Source organism: Pristis pectinata, chromosome 5, assembly GCF_009764475.1.
Source record: "Pristis pectinata isolate sPriPec2 chromosome 5, sPriPec2.1.pri, whole genome shotgun sequence".
In the NCBI taxonomy this organism is placed as follows: Eukaryota; Metazoa; Chordata; class Chondrichthyes; order Rhinopristiformes; family Pristidae; genus Pristis; species Pristis pectinata.
In genome coordinates this window covers 100,092,530-100,113,687 of record NC_067409.1, presented here as the reverse complement: position 1 = coordinate 100,113,687, position 21,158 = coordinate 100,092,530, and the positions used below count along the sequence as shown (strand labels likewise).

The 21,158-nt window shown below is 42.7% G+C and overlaps 1 protein-coding gene across 3 annotated transcripts in view; it reads left to right on the top strand.

Annotated features, from left to right (window-relative positions):
• The window catches only part of cpne4b (copine IVb), a 256,642-nt gene that overhangs the window by 145,247 nt on the left and 90,237 nt on the right, over positions 1-21,158 (top strand). For all 3 annotated transcript variants that reach the window (XM_052015660.1, XM_052015661.1, XM_052015659.1), the window contains exon 3: positions 10,058-10,243. In XM_052015660.1, the coding sequence (XP_051871620.1) occupies positions 10,058-10,243 (186 nt within the window). The remainder of the gene's footprint in view (positions 1-10,057; positions 10,244-21,158) is intronic.

Below are 21,158 nucleotides of genomic sequence, written 5' to 3'. Positions count from 1 at the left end.
TTTTAATAATGTTGATTGAGGGACGAAACTGTTGGAAATAACTTCCCTTAAAACAGTGCCATGGAATTTTTTTATGTTTACCCGAGAGACCAGATCTTTAGCACCTCATCCCAAACACAGGACCTCCGACAAAATATTTTCTTACACTTCCTACACTTAAAAAAAAATCAACCTACATGTTTGTGCTTAAGTTGGACTTGAACCTAGTATTTTTCAAGTTGGAGGCAAGAGCGTTATCCACTGAGCCAAGTTAATTAATTTTATACCTTGCTCCGAGATCATATCCAATAAAAATAACAGTTTTCACTTATATAGTGCATTTAACATAATAAACTAAATCACTTAATGAATGCAATGAGCTACAAATTTGTTTTGAACACAAGAAAAAGACATGAGTGGAGGTGACGAAAAGCTTTGATATGATGGACTAAAAAGTATCAGAGAGAGGTGGAGAGGTTAAGGAAGGAACCTGCAGAGCTCAAGGGAGAGATGGTTGAGAGCATGGCAACAGTGAACAAAGAACGTGAGCTGATGCAAGAGGCTAGAGAGTTCATGAGGATGTGGTAAAATAGGGAGGAACATGTGAGTAAAAGATTGGAACAGCAAAGTTCCGATACAGGCAGCAGACATTTGGTTTGGGTTAAATTTATGGAAGAGGATGGTGTGGAAAGTGTGGCCAATGCCTGGAGACTAGAAGCCTGGATGAGGGTTTGCCAACAGACGAGCTGATACAAGGCAAGAGTGGTGAGGGATGCGAACGGACAGCAGCGACTTGGTGGAGAATCCACAACTGGGATCATGGTCACTGGGTAAGGGGTTGCCCATTTAATACTGAAGTGAGATGCAATGTCTTTACACAGGGTTCTAAACTCAGACTTCTTTAGCTCAGAGAGCTGTGGGCGGTCAGTCATTGAGTATACTCAAGACTAATTAATTTACTATTTATGAACTTTAAGGGTAAGGGGATAGCATGATCATATAGGAAAATCACTTGAGTCACGGGATTATCCATAATCTTACTGAATTCTGGGGCACATGCCTGGGGCCATATCACTTTCTTTGTATTTTATTACAGAGCTTAAACTAGACAGTTTCAATGATGGAAAGAGATTGGGGCTGGAAACTGGGATCAAGGTTGTCTGGAATCCAAACAATTGGGTTTGGCCTGAAAGATTACCTAACAAAAAAAAATGTACCTTATTTAACTAGACATTGCATCGTAACATCTCTGTGGAGGTTTGCAGAGGTGGTTTCACACCACTTGGGTCTGATGCCGGAGTTCCGTGTCAATCTGAATGCAAAAGATGCTTATGGAGCTTGTTGAATCTGGTGTTCAATTTATAAGTTTAGTAGATGAATAAAAAATAGTTTTTATAGAAACTGAATTCTGTAGTTTCAGAATATTTAAATTTTACATGCCGGCGTGTGTAACTCAACCTCAGGACTTCGATTTGGTGTCCAAACTGCCAGTCATAGTCCACAGTATAATTGGGGATTCAGTGGCTGCAGACTCTACTCTGCAGGTAATAATCTCAAACTGACAGTGCAGAATGACTCTCCAGTTAGGGAACTGTTTGCTGTGTCTGTATTTATTAAACTAGTGCACAGATGTATTTAGGCAGCTACATGCTCTTGTGTTTTCCAACTCCACTGAGTATTTATATTGATGCTTTTTGCAAGGTTTTGCATTCACACAGAAGCTACTCAAAGTGATAGCAAACCTCTCAGAGTATTTAAGGGGTGAGCTGTGCTAATGAATGCTAGATTGCGCTGTTAGGCTCACTATTATGAAAACTACAGCCTCATGGGGCATGCTGTCAGGGAAGTAGAAGCCACAGCACTAACTTAGATAGTTCCATTTCCTTTCTTGCTTTTGGGAAGTCTTTTACAAATCAATATCTTTGCCATGTGACTACAGTAACTCAATGATCTGAAGTATTCATGAGGGCTTATTTTCAACTCCGTAGATCCACTGGATGGTCTGTTGGAAAAAAAATGTTCTTGCATAAAGTCTGTGTTCAGTGGGTTAACATAAATTTTGGATAGTTTCAGTCTTTCAACTTGCACCTGATCTTGTTTGCCCCTCAGCCCTGTGTTCACTGAGCTACTTTGTTTCCCACTCTGGCAATACCATATTTAAAAAATTTTCAAATCCTTACATGGCTTCATTCCTCTCCATCACTATTATGGCCTCTAACCTACAGCTCAGTGATATCTTGTCTGCTGCCTCTTGAGCATCTCTCAGTTTTAACCTCTCCACTGCTGGCAGCCTTACCTTCAACTGCCAAAGCCTCGAACTCTGCAATTCCTTCTCTAAATATCTCTGTTTTTGGTGCTCTTTAATACCCTTTTCTTTGACTAAGCTTGACTTCCTTGGCATCAATGTTTTGTTGGTTTGACTTGCTGAGTATTTCCAGCATTTTCTGTTTTTATCTCAGATTTTCAGCAGTTTTATTTTTGATCTTCACTTACTTACAATAAGTTGACGTTGTTGTCTGTCCCTACAGATAATACTTAATTTGTATTGTCCCTAAAAATACTTAATTGTAGGGACATTTAAGAGACTCATAGACAGACACATGAATGATAGAAAAATAGGGAGCTATGTGGGAGGGAAGGGTTAGATAGATCTTAGAGCAGGATAAAATGTCAGCACAACATTGTAGGCCGAAGGGCCTGTACTGTGCTGTGGTGTTCTATGTTCTGTGTCTGTACTAGTGTCTAAGGATCATCATGTAAATGACCGTTTATTTTTATTAATTCCTGGGATGAAGGCATCATTGGCAAGGCCAACATTTATTGCCCATCTCTTTCTTGAGAAGACTGTTTTGAGTTGCCTTCTGTGATGAAGGTACTCCTTCAGATAGATGGGCAGGAATATCACCCTAGACACAACGATGTTGAAGGAATGCTGTTATATTTCTGAGTCAGGATGGTGCGTGATGGAATATACTTGTTTATAAATTAAGTGAAGCACAATTGTCCTCATTAAATACAATAACATCTGATTTAGTACATTCATGAATATAAATACAACTGCTGTTAATAGATTAAGCTTTTGGATGAAAACCTGTTTTCTGTAATTGTTCTAAGTAGCTCAAACTGGTTTTTAAATTAAGCTCTTGACCCCAACAAGTCAATGTGGGTGTTCAGTAAACGAGATGGATAGCTTGCAAAGGATTATGAATTAATTAATGTATGATGCCATTAGCTGCAGGTAGATTTTACCATGTGCAAATGGTAAGCTTTTAATGTTGAAATGTGAAATGAAAGTACAAAGTGAAGAGTTATCCAGGTGAAAAGGAAAGTAAAGATTATTGATCTCTTAATAAAGTTGTAATAGAAGTGCCATTAACAGGGGTGAACTAGTCCCAAAAGATCTAAAGGGCAGTTAAACTCAGTATACAGGGAGATTGAAGCGCTAAGTTAAACTTGATGGATTCTTCATCGAATGCTCAGTTTTATGAAATGAAATTGTGTAATGTTGAGGATTCTACCAGGGTTGAGGACTAGCACAAGATATATGTGGGTATATGAGCTACTACTGGGATCAATTAGATTCCCTTTTTAGCCAGCCCAAATGACAGCACCAAATGGCCTCCTCTCATCAATCCTACCATGAATTGTTAAATTGATTTGACCTCAGTTGAAGCTTATGATGCACCACAGTCCCCCGCGGGGAGCGCCATCCCCTGCGGGTCAGTGGGGAGCGCTGTCTCCTGTAGGGAACACCGTCCCCCGCAGGTCAGTGGGGAGCGCCGTCCCCCGCAGGTCAGTGGGGAGCGCCGTCCCCCACGGGTCAGTGGGGAGCGCCGTCCCCCACTTAGAAAACTGGTTTATGAAAATCTCTAGATTGATGTTTCTGGCTGGTACTTTCTCAGTGGCTTCCTTTGAATGAGTTGTGAAATCAAGGCTGCAAATTCCCTCTCAGGACCTGGATGTTGAAGGACAGCAGAGATCAGTCGGGTAAATGCAGGCTGGTTAGGGAAGTTAATGGAAAATAAAATCCTGAGGGATAGGATTAATCCACATTTAGAAAGGCAGGGGCTGATCAGTGTTGGACAACATGGTTTTGTTGGTGAGAGAACATGTCTGATCAAAGTGTTTTGATGAAGGCATTGTGGTTGATATCGTCTACTTGGACTTCAGTAAGGTTTTTGTCAAGGTCTCACATGAGAGATTAGAGTCCAAGAGAGACCAAGGCAAAGTTGGTTAATTGGACCCAAATTTGGTTTGTTCATCGGAGGCAGAGGATGAGGGTGTGTAGTGTTTTTGTGACAGGAAGCCAGTGGTGCTGGGACCCTTACTTGTTTGTTTTATACATTAACAATTTGGATGTGAATGTGTGGTGTTATTTGTAAGTCCATAAAAAACACAAAAATTAGTGAAGAGGCACAACACACACACGATGTCAGGCAGCATCTATGGAGGGAAATGAACAGTCGACGTCTCGGGCCAAGACCCTTCAACAGGACTGGAGAGGAAGAGGGCAGAAACCAGAATAAAAGGGTAGGGGGAGGGGGAGGACCATGAGCTGGTGGGTGATAGGTGAGGGGGGGGTAGGTATTTGGTATTGGTTTATTATTGTCACTTGTACCGAGATACAGTGAAAAACTTGTCTTGCATACTGATCATACAGGTCAATTCATTACACAGTGCAGTTACATTGAGTTAGTGCAGAGTGCATTGATGTAGTACAGGTAAAAACAATAACAGTACAGAGTAAAGCGTCACAGCTACAGAGGAAGTGCAGTGCAGGTAGACAATAAGATGCAAGGTCACAACAAGGTAGATCGTGAGGTCAGAGTCCATCTCCTCATATAAGGGAATCGTTCAATAGTCTTATCTCAATGGGATAGAAGCTGTCCTTAAGCCTGGTGGTATGTGCCCTCAGGCTCCTGTATCTTCTACCTGATGGAAGAGGAGAGAAGAGAGAATGACCTGGATGGGTGGGGTCTTTGATTATGCTGGCTGCTTCACCAAGGCAGCGAGAGGCAAAGAGTCCAAGGAGGGGAGGCTGGTTTCCGTGATGCGCTAGGCTGTGTCCACAACTCTCTGCAGTTTCTTGCAGTCCTGGGCAGAGCAGTTGCCGTACCAAGCCGTGATGCATCCAGATAGGATGCTTTCTATGGTGCATCGATAAAAGTTGGTGAGTGTCAAAGGGGACATACCAAATATCTTCAGCCTCCTGAGGAAGTAGAGGCACTGGTGAGCTTTCTTGGCTGTGGCTTCTATGTGATTTGACCAGGACAGGCTATTGGTGATATTCGCTCCCAGGAACTTGAAGGTCTCAACCCTCTCGACCTCAGCACCATTGATGTAGACAGGTGCATGTACATGGCCCCCTTTCCTGAAGTCAATGACCAGCTTTTTTGGTTTGTTGACATTGAAGGAAAGGTTGTTGTCATGACACCATGTCACTAAGCTCTCCATCTCCTTCCTTCCTGTACTCTGACTCATCGTTGTTTGAGATACAGTCTACTACGGTGGTATCATCTGCAAACTTGTAGATGGAGTTAGAGCAGAATCTGGCCACGCAGTCGTGAGTGTATTGGTTTATTATTGTCACTTGTACCGAGGTACAATGAAAAGCTTGTCTTACAAACCGATCGTACAGGTCAATTCATTACACAGTGCAGTTGCATTGAGTCAGTACAGAGTGCATTGATGTAGTACAGGTAAAAACAATAACAGTACAGAGTAAAGTGTCACAGCTACAGAGAAAGTGCAGTCCAATAAGGTGCGAGGTAGATCGTGAGGTCATAGCCCATCTCATTGCATAAGGGAACCGTTCAATAGTCTTATCACAGTGGAGTAGAAGCTGTCCTTAAGTCTGGTGGTACGTGTGCCCTCAGGCTCCTGTATCTTCTACCCGATGGAAGAAGAGAGAAGAGAGAATGTCCCAGGTGGGTGGGGTCTTTGATTATGCTGGCTGCTTCACCAAGACAGTAAGAGGTAAAGACAGAGTCCAAGGAGGGGAGGCTGGAGTCCGTGATGCGCTGGGCTGTGTCCACAACTCTCTGCAGTTTCTTGCGGTCCTGGGCAGAGCAGTTGCCGTACCAAGCTGTGATATATCCAGATAGGGTGCTTTCTATGGTGAATCGATAAAAGTTGGTGAGAGTCAAAGGGGACAAACCAAATTTCTTTAACATCCTGAGGAAGTAGAGGTGCTGGTGAGCTTTCTTGGCAGTGGCTTCTACGTGATTTGACCAGGACAGGCTGTTGGTGATGTTCACTCCCGGGAACTTGAAGGTCTCAACCCTCTTGACCTCAGCACCATTGATGTAGACAGGTGCATGTACACTGCCCCCTTTCCTGAAGTCAATGACCAGCTCTTTAGTTTTGTTGACATTGAGGGAAAGGTTGTTGTCATGACACCATTCCACTAGGCTCCCTATCTCCTTCCTGTACTCCGAGTCATCGCTGTTTGAGATACGGCCTACAACAGTGGTATCATCTGCAAACTTGTAGATGGACTTACAGCAGAATATGGCAAATAGGTAGGTGGGTGGTGGAGGGGGGTGAAGTGGGAATGATGTGAGAAGCTGGGAGGTGTTAGGTGGAAGATACAAAGGGATGAAGAAGATGGAATCTGATAGGAGAGGACAGTAGACCATGGAATAAAGGGAAGGAGGTGGGGAACCAGAGGGAGGAAGGTGTGAGTGATGGGCAGGTCATGAGGGCAGGGGAGGGGAAGGGGTAAAGGGGCCGTGGGGATAAGGGAAAACAAAGAGGGGAGTGGTTACTGGAAGTTAGAGAAATAGATGTTGATGCCATCAGGTTGGAGACAAATATGAGGTGGTTTTCCTCTAATCTGTGTCTAGCTTCAACTTGGCGGTCGAGGAGGCTGTGGACAGACATGTCAGTGTGGGAAGGGAAGTGGAATTAAAATGGCTGGTCACTGGGAGATCCTGGCTGTTCCGGCAGACGGAGCGAATGCACTTGATAAAGTGGTCACCCAATCTGCCTCGGGTCTCACTGGTGTAGAGGAGGCCACACTGGGAGTACTGGATACAATAAATTGGTGAAGAGGGTAGTCTTAGGCTACAAAATGGTACTGATCATTTGGCAGATGGAATTTAACCCTAATGTGTGCGAGGAGAACTAATAAGGCTAGAACATAGACATTGAATAACAGGGTCAGAGTGATTATCGAGGAACAGAGAGTCATTGGTATTCCAGACCGAGGATCTCTGAATATAGCAGCATGGGTAGGTAAGACAATGAAGAAGGCATGCAAGATGCTAGCCTTCATTAGTGTGAGGCACAGAATATAAGAACAGAGAGGTTATTGTACAACTTTATAAAATAGTGGTTAGGCCACAACTGGAGTTTTGGTTACCACATTATAGGGAGAACATAATTATAGTGGGGATAGTGCAGAGGAGATTCACCATGCTGTTGTCAGGGACAGAGTTTTTCAGCAACAAGGAGAGAATGGACAGGTTGGGTTTGATTTCCTTGGAGGCAGAGCGGAGACCTGATTGAGGTTTACAAAATTACGAGGGGCATAGAAATGGTAGGTTGTAAGAAACTTTTCCCTATAGCAAAAGTGAGTAAAACCTGAGAGCTTAGGTTTAAGGTAAGGAACTAGATTTAGAAGCAATCTGAGGAAGATCTTTTTCACCCAGAGGGTGCTGGAAATCTGGAATGCACAGCCTGAAGGGATGGTGGAGGAAATATCTGGATGAATACTTGAATCACCAAGATTTACAATGTGGACCAAGGACTGGTAAATAGGATTTGTATTCTACTTGTTGGCTACTTAATGGCCAGCACTTGGTGGGCCAAAGGGCCTGATTTGGTGCTGTATGACTCTGTGATTCTGAGCCACTGGCAATGTTTTGAAGGAGTTCTTCCTTGAGTCCTGGAGAACAGTTATCCCTCTGTTCACATTTCTAAGACAAATTATTTGGTTATTATAACAATGTTTTTATCTGGAGCTTACTGTGCATCTCATTACCTAAATTATATTTAAATTTTAGTAGCTCACGAGAAATGGGAAGTCAGGACAGAGGTAAATTTGGTCTTGGAACTTGCCCTAAAACAGGTCAGGACTGGCATTAGTTGGGCCCTCCTTAATGCTATTAAGGTTCAGACTGCATTTTAATTGGTAATTGGTTTATTATTGTCACGTATACTGAGATGCAGTGAAAAACTTTGCTTTGCATGCCGTCCATACAGATCATTTCAAAACATAAGTACATCGAGTGCAGTGTGAAGGGAAGAGCAACAACAAAATGTAGAATCTAGTGTTACAGCTACAGAGAAAGTGCAGTGCAGGTAGACAATATGGTGCAAGGCCATGATGGGGTAGATTGTGAGGTCAAGCATTCATCTTTATCATACAAGAGTTCCATTCAATAGTCATAACAGCAGGATAGAAGCTGTCCTTGAGTCTGGTAGTGTGTGTTTTCAAGCTTTTGTATCTCTGATGGAAGGGGGTTAAGAGAGAACGTCCGAGGTGGGAGGGGTCTTTGATTATGTTGGCTGCTTACCATGGCGGTGGGGAAGTGCAGACAGAGTCCATGGAGGGGAGGCTGATTTTTGTGATGGACTGAGCTATGTCCACAATTTGTATTCAGATCTCTGCAATGTGACTTCTAGGAACCTCTAATTAGGAAGCAAGGCTAATACTGACTGATACACAGTAGACACTGAAGTATGTTCTCAGCAACTGTCTTTGAGAGAACACTAACTCCTAAAACGGAATATTTTGACAGTTTTTCTATGTTTGTACTTTCACTCATTTTTAATGTAATTTTCTCGATAACAGAGTAAATATTGTCTTTTTGATTCCATTTAAGATATCAATAATGATGCTTGAAGTTAAATTCAAATAATACTGAGTAGCTCTGTAACTATTCAGTGGCAGGGATGTGATGGGTCTTTGCTCTATTGCTCAATTTCATATTTTGTGGTTTAATAGTTCTGCTGAAGCTTCCTTCTATGCCTTTGTTACTTCTTAGGCCACAGTATGCCAGGCAAACCTGGACAGCCTCTCTGCTCTACACTGTATGAGATAATCCAACTCTCTTAACTTGCATTAAGTGCCATTCACCCATCATTCTTGTACCCACTTGCCTGTGGTGTTTTCTGGTAAATTCAAGCCTCAATTTTAAAGTTCTCATACTTCATAATCCTTCAAGTCCAAACCTCTACCCCTGCCCATCATCTCTTTTGGCCCTGGAATCTTCTTGCTTTCAGGTGGCTTATACATCTTGGTTTTTAATCACACTAACATTGGTGCTTTCAGTTATCAGCGCCCTGAGCTGTGGTATTCCTTCACTAAACCTCTCCATCTCTTTCAAGATAAGATTTCTTTATTAGTCACATGTACATCGAAACTCACAGTGATGCTACTTAGTCCTTTAAGATGCTATTTAAAACCATCTTCTTTGACCAAGCATTTGGTTGTCTGCCCTAACACTGCCTGCAGAGGCTTTGCATTATTTTTTATTTGATAATGTTCCTGTAAAATGCTTTGGGACAATTTTGCCACATCAAAGTCCATTTTGCTCCTTTTGATTCTATGACCCCAATAGGGCCATATTACATGGTGGAAATGGGGAGTATTGGATGGAGATCTGGTTCCCCTATCTCAGGAGCCTGCAGTAGACAGAAGCACTCTTCAACATAATTCCTGGTCTGGAATGTTTGAAGGCAGTTATCTTCTCCACAAAGTTGTTTGCCTCCTTTCATCTGGCATGTTTCCTGAAGTCAGGACTAAATGTACAAAACAGGTTAAATTGGAGACTTCCACCCTCATTAATACAGCTAACCACATCCTCGAAGTGGGTTGCTTGACTCCCTTTATCTCATCTCTGTTAAACAGGAGTGGATAGGTTTGAGAATTTAGGAATATTTAGCAACTGACTTGATCCCAGTCATCTGTTTTAGAGGCTCAAATTTGCTCTCACTTTTCCTATCCAATGAATTCCAAGTTGTCATCCATTTACCAGTGGAAAATTTGGGATTGTAATCTTAACATTTTGTATAACATTTAGTGCAGACTTTTCTCAAGCTAATCCATATACCTGATGTGTTCCTTCAACAGGTTGACCGGACTGAGGTTATTCGCACCTGCATCAACCCTGTCTTTTCCAAAGTTTACACAGTGGATTTTTACTTTGAGGAAGTCCAGAGGCTGAGGTTTGAGGTCCATGATATTGGTAGTAATCACTTGCACAATGGGGTGAAGGATGCAGAGTTCCTTGGAGGAATGGAATGCACTCTTGGACAGGTAAACTTTTCAAGCAAACAAGTAGAATGTGTGTCTTCTGCCATTGTCCACAGTGAACTATGTGTTCTGCCAGTGGTACAGTTCCCACCTCTGAATCAGAAGGTTGTAGGTTCAAGACCTACTCCAGAGGTTTGAGCATAGAAATTAGACTTTGCAAGGACTCAAATAAACATTTGCTTTCATTCCCTTTTGGAATATTCCTAAGCACTTTATAACCAATGAAACTCTCATCACATGTCACCGCTGTAACAGAATTGCTGAGGAACTTCTGCACTGTTGGAAAGTCATGCCTTTCAGGGAAGTTGTTTAATCTAGAACCTTTTTAGCAGATTTAATATCTCAAATGACTGAGCTCTTATTCCTCCTTGTGACAACTTGGCTTGCACTCATGCCTATCCTCAGTGACAGATCTGAAGTCAGAGGTTCAATGGGACATAAGATTCAATTCCCATACATCATGCTGTGGAGTAGTGACCCATTTGAGGTATTCCCAAAAGCAATTGACATAAGCCCCCTTTTCTGAAAAGAAATCACATTGTTGCTCAGAGAAGTCTGAAGATAACAGTGAGAAAGTTCTTGTTCCCCTTCTGAAAACTAGACCCATATGTTGCCTGGCAATTAGCTTGCATGGTACACAATCTCTGTGTGTTCTAAGTGATTTAATTTTGAGGATAGGTCACACATTCAAGCCTTGAAAATGACACCCACATCCCATGACAGGAAAAAAAGTGGGGATCTGTTATATGATTGAACATAATGTTTTCTATTTCTTTCTTTTCTGAACTGCCTTTTAACTTTGAATTCCAGATTTATTCCGATATAAATTTAAGTTCATCGTCTGCTGTAGTGTGATTCAAACTTTCATCTCCATATAGCTGGTATCTTTTTCCCAGGGTCGAAATGTCTAATACTAAAGGGCATCATGCATTTAAGGTGAGAGGGGGTAAGTTCAAAGGAGATGTGCGGGGCAAGTTTTTTTTCACACAAAGAGTGGTGGGTGCCTGGAATGTGCTGCCAGGGGTGGTGGTGGAGGCAAATACGATAGAGGTGTTTAAGAGGTTCTTAGATAGGCATGCAAATGTGCGGAGAATGGAGGGATGTGGACATTGTGTAGGCAGAAAGGATTAGATTAGTTAGGCATTTACTTACCAGTTTGATCAGTTCGGCACAACATCATGGCCGAAGGGCCTGTTCCTGTGCTGTACTATGTTCTATGTCAATTGTCCAGGCCTCAGTACTTTAACCACAATGCAACCTTTCCCCTAACATTACAAAGTTAACTTGTCCAGAAAATGCACTGCTTAAAATTTACTGGGTATGAGATTGAAAAGCAAGCATCGTTTTCTGGGCACTCCACTAACATACAGCTAATGAAAATGAACTTGCCATCTCTTGGTTGGAACAGCGCGGGGGTGCCATAAAGCAGAAGAGTGGGAATCACGCAACTAATTCCTAACGTTGTTGAAGACCTCATCCTGACTGCTCTGCTGTGGAGGATAATATTTCTGGGGAAACCATATGGATAAAATTTGGAGGCATGCTCACTTTGGCTATGATCTTACAGTTAAAGAAATAGTCTACTATTAAGTTGATTGTCCCACCTACACAGCTGCAGGAGTTATGTGCCACATGGAGAGAATAGCTTCCAAGAATAACAGGAGGATAGGATCTGGAAACAGTTGTTTAAACCTTGAGCCAGTTCCACCACTGAAATCACACTGATCTAAGACTTAACTCCATATCTCCATCAATTGCCATTTCCAAACTTGTTCCATGCCATGTGTAGAGGTGTTTCAAAGCTTTCCCCAAAAGGTCTGGTTCTAATAGACTGCACTTCCTACTCCCATACTGTTCAATCAGCAGAAATAGTTTCCCTCCATGAGATCCTATCACTTTTAATAATCTGATACCTCCCACTAAAGCAATGTTTGATGCCAGGGATTGGTACAGGTACTAATACTTCCAATATGACAAAGCCTGGACTATCTGATGCTTGTTCTGATGGCACTGCATGTTGGTTTGAACATCTATCTTTGATGTTATAATGGGTACTCGATGGTCAGTGCAGACTCGATGTTTCAGGATCACTCTATGACACTGTGATTCTATGAGCCTTGACCTACATGTTAAAATGTCAATGAGCAGGATTGTATTTAATATGCAATGTGGTCAGGACTTGTTTCAGGAGAAAAAATAAAGAGAAGTTGGACAAACCTGCATTGTTTTCTCAGAAGCTGAGGGGAAACCTGATAGAAGTACAGAAAGTCCCCGACTTACGAACGCCCATACTTGCGAACCGACCTTCGTGGTCAGTCCATAAGCGGGCCCGGCCTCCGATCCTACCACAGCGGCGGTACACCTTCTTTGGCCCAACCCCGGGTCAAGTGCGTATGTGCAGCTGGGGCCATGTGTGGCCGCGATCCCCGGCCCAAGTGCGAATGCGCAGACACTGTTCCGAGTTACATACAAAATCGGGTTACGAACAGTCTCAGAAATGGAGCTCATTCGTAACCCGGGGACTTCCTGTATATAAAATTATGAGAGGCATAGATAGGGTAGACTGTAGGAGTCTTTTTCCCAGGGTGGAAATGTCAAATACTAGAGGGCACAGCTTTAACTTGGGCAGGCAAGGTAGTGTAGCGGTTAGCATAGTGCTATTACAGCGCTAGCGACCCGGGTTCAATTCCGGCCGCTGTCTGTAAGGAGTTTGTATGTTCTCCCCATGTCTGCGTGGGTTTTTCCCAGGTGCTCCGTTTCCTCCCACATTCCAAAGACGTATGAGTTAGGAAGTTGTGGGCATGCTGTGTTGACGCTGGAAGTGTGGTGACACTTGCGGGCTGCCCCCAGAACACTGCGCAAATAATGCATTTCACTATGTGTTTCGATGTACGTGTGACTAATAAAGAAATCTTATCTTTAAGTTGAGAGAAAGTTTAAAGGAGATTTATAAGGTGAGATTTTTTACACAGAGTGGAACACACTGCTAGGGAAGGGGTAGAAGCAGGTATAATTGCAATGTTTAAGAGGCACTTAGACACATGAACAGGCAGGGAATAGGGGGATACAGACCATGTGCAGGTAGATGTGCAGTTTAAATTGACATCATAGTTGGCACAAACATTGTGGGCTGAAGGGCCTGTTCCTGTGCTGTACTGTTCTATATTCTATGCTATGTTGCAAATCAGACATCGTTAAGGAAATTATTTGGGGGAAAAAAGGCTTTGTACATTTGTCCACAATGAAAGACATCCATGGATTTGAGACAACACAATGTATTTGTTCTTTGGTATTTGAGGTGCCAGGAGACTGTATCTTGTCAGTATGCCATTTAAATTTTATGATATGGTGTCTGTAGAAGTGGGGAGTATTCACTCTGCTTCTAAATATTTCCAGAGTGATATATGCAAATGACAGATGCAAATTATTCTTTCAAGAAGGATTTGGATTTAAATCACACCTTTCACAACCCCTTGGGATGTCCAGAATTCTTATAGTCAATGTGAATTTGGGAGAAGGAAATAGTCACTATTGAGCCAGAGGAAACAGGATTTTGTGTCCATCAAGCTCCAACAACCAGCAATGTAGGAAAGACCAGATAATGGGTTTTATAGTAAATCTGTTTTCTGTTTGAAGGATAAACATTGGTAAGGACACTGTGACAAACTTCCCTACTCTTCTTCAAAATATTGTGATGGGGTCTTTCACCAACTGAGAGAATAGATGGGGTTTTCTAATTATTAACATTCAAAAGACAGCCTGTCCAGCAGCCCCTTGATATTTGTGTTGGTGCGTCAGCCAAGATTTTGGTGCCGTAGACTCTGAAGTGGACTTCTGACTTGGGTGGGAGTGATGATACTGAAGTGCACCCTCAGGAAATTGCCCTTCTCCTGTATAGAAGGGTTCAGCTCCTTGAATCATCCATATATTCTCTCAGTGTGTGTTGCAAGGAATGCTCACTGGAACATCACCTGGGTAATTTACCTAGTGATGATTTAGGGGCTTCAGTATTTGATTCAACTTAGTACTTACCATTTTGTTCTGCTACTCTGTCATATTTAGTTTGCACTTAAACTGTGCTTTCCAAGACTCTTATTTTGCCATGCTTTACTCAGTTCATAGATCTAAATATATTGCTCTTTGCAACTGCTTATCTTCTCAGTGTTTAACAAAGAAGTTGTAGTTCCATTATGGCAAGCAACTTAATTCTGTCCTTATGTAAATACGCTGCTTTGAGTGAGTGGAAACTAAATGAGAGACAGAGCACGTAACAGCAACCTGTACCCCCACAAAATAGGAGCAACCTACTCCAGAACAATTTCCAAATGGGTGGCTGGTTAGAATTTTGCCGACAGTTGGAAAGTGGTGAACATCATTTCCCTTCAGTCTAAGGAAGAAAGAGAGCTGGAACGGCACATCAAGTGCTCTCCAGGTACACACAAATGTGATGACTTCTTTCTCTCCACCAACTTTTTAGTACCAAGTTACAGAACTCAAACACCCTCTGGGTGAAAAAGGTTTTCCTCATTTGTCACTAATTCTTCCAATTTACCTTCAACATAGATTCCTCTTTTTCTATTGTTACCAACTTCCTGTTCCTGGTCGTGTTTCATTTTGGAATTTAGCTTCATCTGAGCTTTCCTCGTTCTCTCTGTATATACTGGTAGATTTCACTATCTTCAGATAGTTATTTTGTTCATCTTGACCAAAAAAACACACAATGTAACAGGACAACATTTTGCTTGGATTATAACAGTGAATTTAATAGCTTGTCATTCCCAATTTGTCAGACGTCCAGCAATTTCTGGTGAGAGTGAGAGCAAGAACAAGCCCGTGAATTGTATTTCACTTCACAAGCCGCTGGGTGAGTTGGACTGCTCTGTTGTTAACCTCGTGAAAATGATGGCTCTCTGCCAGCCTTGCAATAGCAAGAAGTTGCTGTGTTAAGTGCCCATTAAACTCTTAAGAGTTGCCGTGTAATGACCTTAGGCTCCTGGTAGTAATGTGATTTGCATTCCTGGAATGTGACTCAATTATTCTGGCCCAGAAAAGAGAATCAGCAGAACTATGGAATCTCTTTCTTGTAGTTGGTATCTAGTTATAGTCCCTATTACTTCTATAACTTTTACATTTTAATTATTTTGCTTGCTTTCTCTCTCTCTTTCCTTTATTTCTCTTTCTGAATCTAATTTGACTGTGATTCATCCTCTCTGCCACTCACCTATATTCATGAGCTTTACTGATTAAAATAGTGGTCCACTAGCCCACCAAAGTCACAGGTGCCCCATTGCCCTCAATAGATGACGAGGTGCCCCATTCCAGCAAGTTTTCAGCTAATGTGCATTCTCAGTGGAGTCATATAGCATACCATCATTTATGTCATGTTAAAAGCCATTAACAGGGACAATCATAATCCTTAAAAATGCAACCCATTGTGGCAAGTAACAAACTTTTTAGCCTGAATAAGTGGAACAAAAGTTAGTCTAAAGCTGAAACAATTATTTGATGTATATGATAGGGAAGAATTGCAAGAATTTGCTCCTTTTGGCTCCCCTCCAGATGAACATTGAACCGAGTTAAAATCCAAATTTGTCTGTTCACTGCAGGCCCTGACTGCGGTTGCCCTTTACAACTTGTGTGATCTTTCTCACAGTCCAAACAGCATGTCCTGATCTATTTGTCAGGCTGGTACATGTTTAATGCACTTGCTACTCTACACTTGCTGAATTTGTCAAAAATTGGTGTCAGCATCAGAGTTATCCACCCACTTTATCATATTTTCAGTGGATTTAGGAATGTTCAATCTCTTTCTTTTATAAGGAACTTTCATCAGTGTTCAACCAGCTCAGGAGGCCAAATCATCTGTGGTGGCTTATCTTTCTCTCTCTCTCACTCTCCCTTCTCTCACTCTCCTTAAAGATTTAGTTTCCCTTTTTATCTATTTGTCTTTTCTCTTTCTTTTTATCTATTTGTCTTTTCTCTTTCTTTTTCTTTTTATCTTTCCCTTTGAAGTTCTGAAGCTTGTGTTAGAATGGATTGAAAACTGTCTGCCTCATAGAAAACAGAGTTGGAATAAATGGGTCCATTTTAGACTGGAAGGAGGTAACTACTGGTATACGACAGGGATCCATTCTTGGCCTGCAATTGTTCACTATTTCATTAATGACCTGGAGGAAGGAACAGTATGTAAAGTTTCCAAATTTGCCAATGATATGAATAAGTGGAAGAGCATGTTGTGATAAGGATACTGTGAGTTTTGCAATGAGATGTATAGTTAGTGGATGGGCAAAAGACTAGCAAATGGAGTTTAATGTGGGGTAGTGTGGGTCATGCACTTCAGTAAGAGAAATCAAAAGGCAGATTATTCTCTAAATGGAGAGACTGTAAGTGAGTGAAGTACAAAGTGGTCCAGGTGTTCTAGAGCATGAATCACAAAAAGTTATCAGGCAGGTCCAACAAGTGGTTAAGAAGGCAAATGACATTTTGGACTTCATTGCAAAGGGGTTGGAATTTAAAAATAGGGAGGTTTTGTTGCAATTGTACAGGGTGTGGCGAGGACTCACTTGAAATATTGTGTAGCTTTGGTCCCCTTACTAAAAAAAAAGACATGGCAACATAGGAGGCAGTACAAAGCAGATTCGCCAGGTTAATTCCTCGGATGAGAGGATGGTTCTACCAAGAGTGACTAGATAGTTTGTACCTGTAATCCGTGGAGTTTAGAAGAATGAGGGGTGACATTGTTCAAACAAATAAGATTCTAAGAGCTCTTGACAGGGTAGATGTTGGGACGTTTTCACTAGTGGGAGACTCTTGAACAAGGGGACGTAATTACAAGATAAAGGGCTGGTTATTTAAAACTGAGGTACTTAGAAATGTCTTCTCACAGAAGGTGGTGAATCTCAGGAACTCTCTGCCCCAGCAGGTGGTGAAAGCTGGATCATTAGAAGTATTGGAGGTGGACAAATATTTGATCAATTGAGAAATAGAGGGATGTGGAGAAATGGCACAAAAGAAGAGTTGAGGAGAGCATAGATTGGCTATGATCAGATTAAATGCTAGGGAAGGCTTGAAGGCCTGATGGCCTACTCTTGCTCCTATTTTCTTGTGTTTTTGTTTCAGTTATTCTATTCCTTTCATGGAGTCATAGAGCACTACGGCACAGAAACAGGCCCTTCAGCCCATCTAGTCCATGCCAGCCTGGATTTCTGCCTAGTCCCATCCACCTGCACCCGGACCTTAGCCCTCCATACCTCTATCATCCATGTACCTATCCAAACTTCTCTTAAATGTTACAATTGAACTAACATCCACCACTGCCACTGGCAGCTCGTTCCACACTCACACCACCCTCTGAACGAAGATATTTCCCCTCAGATCCCTTAAGTATTTTACCTTTCACCCTAAACCTATGACCTCTAGTTCTAGTCTCACCCAACCTTAAGGGGGAAAGCCTGCATGCATTCACCCTATCTATACCCCTCATAATTTTGTATACTTCTATAAGATCTCCTCTTGTTCTCTTGCGCTCCAGGGAATAAAGTCCTAACCTATTCAACCTATCCCTGTAACTCAGGTCCTCATGTACTGGCAACATCCTTGTAAATTTTCTCTGCACTCTTTCAAGCTTATTGATATCTTTCCTGTAGGTAGGTGACCAAAACTGCACACAATACTCTAAATTTGGCCTCACCATTGTCTTATACAACTTCAACATAACATCCCAACTCCTGTACTCAATGCCCTGATTTATGAAGGCCAAAGTGCCAAAAGCTCTCTTTATGATCATATCTACCTGCGATGTCGCTTTCAAGGAATTATGAGTCTGTATTCCCAGGTCCCTTTGTTCTACCGCACACCTCAATGCCCTACCATTCACAGTGTAAGTCTTACCCTGTAAGTCTTATGATCCAAAGTGTTCCCCCTACAGTCACTTCTGACACCTGCCCCCTCTCATTCCCTAAGAGGAGATCCCGTATCGCATTCTCTCCAGATGGGACCTCTACATATTAATTAAGGAAACTTTCCTGAACACGTTTGACAAGCTCAATCCCATCCGGTCCTTTTATAGTATGGGAGTCCCAGTCGAATATGTGGAAAGTTAAAATCACCTATTATCGCAACTTTATATTTCCTGCAACTGTCTCCTATCTCTCTACAAATTTGCTCCTCTAAATCCTGCTGACTACTGGGAGGTCTATAATATAGATCCATTAACGTGGTCATCCCTTTTTTATTCCTCAGTTCCACCCAAATTGCCTCAGTAGTCAAGCCCTCCAGTATGTCCTCTCTGAGCACTGCCATGACATTTTCCCTGATGAGTAATGCCACCTGTCCCCCTCTAACAACGGAATCCTGGAACATTGAGCTGCCAGTCCTGCCCCTCCTGCAACCAAGTCTCACTAATGGCTACAACATCATATTTCCATGTACAGATCCATGCTGTAGGTTCACCTGCAGTACCTACAATACTTGCATTGAATTAGACGCAACTCAGAACATTAGTCCCACCACGCTCAACCCTTCGGTTTCCATCTTTGCTTGTAGTCTTAACATCTACTTTCCCCACAGCCTCTCCACTTGCTGCCCTGCCACTCTGGTTCCCACCCCCCTGCAACTCTAGTTTAAACCTCCTCCCCCCCCCCCCCACCCCCGAGCAATGCTAGCAAAACTTCCCGCAAGGATATTGGTCCCCCTCCAGTTCAGGTGCAATTTCAATCCATCCCGTTTGTACAGATCCCACCTGCCCCAGAAGAGAGCCCAATGATCTAAAAATCTGAAGCCCTCCCTCCTGCACCATCTGCTTAGCCACGTGTTAAACTGCACTATCTTCCTATTTCTTGCCTCACTAGCATGTAGCACGGGTAGCAATCCTGAGATCACCACCCTGGAGGTCCTGTCTTTTAACTTAGCACCTAACTCCCTGAACTCACTTTGCAGGACCTCGTCACTTTTCCTGCCTATGTCATTGGTACCAACATGTACCACGACCTCTGGCTGCTCACCCTCCCCCTTAAGAATGCTGTAGACTCGATCCGAGACATCTCTGACCGTGGCACCTGGGAGACAACATCCCATCCAAGAGTCTCGTTCTCATCCACAGAACCTCCTGTCTGCTCCCCTGACCAATGAATCCCCTATCACTCCTGCTTGCCTCTTCTCCCCACTCCTCTTCTGAGCCAAAGAGCCAGAATCAGTGCCAGAGACCTGACCACTATGGCTTTCCCTTGGTAGGTTTCCCCTGCCCCCACCCCCAACACTATCTAAAATGATATATTTGTTATTGAGGGAAACGGCCACAGGAGTACCCTGCACTGACTGCCTATTCCCTTTCTCCCTCCTGCAGGAGGCTACCTGCTTCCTGCAACTTAGGTGTGACTACTTCCCTGTAACTCCTGTCTATGAACTCCTCAGGGTCCCAAATGATCCGAAGGTCAATCCAGCTCCAGCTCCTGTTCCTTAACATGGTCTGTAAGGAGCTGCAGCCAGATGCACTTCTCGCAGATGTCATCAGGGACACAGGAGGTCTCCTTGACTTCCCACATAATGCAAGAGGAGCACACCACTGCCCTGGGTGTCATACCCACTGCTCCACCTGTGCAATAATAAAGAAAGAAAGAGAACTTAACAGAACCTCACCTTAGCCTCCACCTCTTGAGCCAAAGCCTCAGCTCCCCACTCTTACACTGGCCCACTCACCCAATGGCCGCTCCAAAATGGCTGCTCCGTTTTACCCGACCTTCTGTTTATTGGTTGAGTTGCCACGCACTTAGCCAATCAGAAACAACTTTTAAAAAATTGGTTCATTGGCTCAGTTTGTCAATTTATTTTGCTTCGTCTCTCACTGTCTTTTTCTCTCCCCCTAGCTCTCTCTCTCTTCCCACCTCGCTCCCCCCATGTCTTTCTTTCTAACACAGATTCCTCTCACTCCTCTCCCTTGAGATTCCTTCACTATGATGAACAATTGAGCAAACCTTCCAGACATTGATATTGCCCTCTGGCGACTGATTTGTTTCACTGCACTGTCACATTCTTTCAGTTTTTCTAAATTATTTTTTAAAATTTTATTTACAGCGTGGTAACAGGCCCTTTCGGCCCAACGAGTCCGTGCCGCCCATTCTAAACCCAAATTAACTTACCCGTACGTCTTTGCAACGTAGGAGGAAACCGGAGCACCCGGAGGAAACCCACGCAGACACGGGAGAACGTACAAACTCCTTACAGACAGCGGGAATCGAACCCCGATCACTGGCACTGTAATAGCGTCGCGCTAACCGCTATGCTACCATGCTTTGAATATATCTAGAAAACATGAAATGAGTGTGTCTTTCAGATACATGGGATAACCAGCTGTATTATAAAAGGCCAGAAAGATACTCAGACCGAAAGGTTGGGTTTGTGTATCCGCTCTCCCATTCTGACATTCTATTGGTGGGTGGTACTTTTATCCCTAACTCAAAAGCTAGAGGGCAAAAACCCAGGTTAATGATCCAGTGCAGTACCAAGGCAGTGATGCACTGTCAGGGCTGCTATTTTTTGGGATGGATATTAGGCTGGCTTTTTTTTTTGGAGGCTGGAAAAAAAGTCCCATAATCACCATTTTGGAGAAGAGCTGGGAGTTCTCCCTGTTATCTTTTATTTCAATACTCTCATGGGAAGTGGATGCTGCTAGGGAGAGGCAAATATTTACTTCTGAACTGACATATTAAATAGATGATTCTATTATCACAGCTGTTTGTGGGAGCCGGCCGTGTGCAAAGTAGAAACTTCAGTTGCGACATTACAACAGTGACTGCACTTTGTTGATTATAAAGTGCTTTAGGATGTTCTCAAATTATGGTGGATATTATAGAAGCTGAAGTCTTTCTTATTTTCAATGTTAAAGCAAAAACTACTGAGCAATGCAACTTGGAAAAACAAA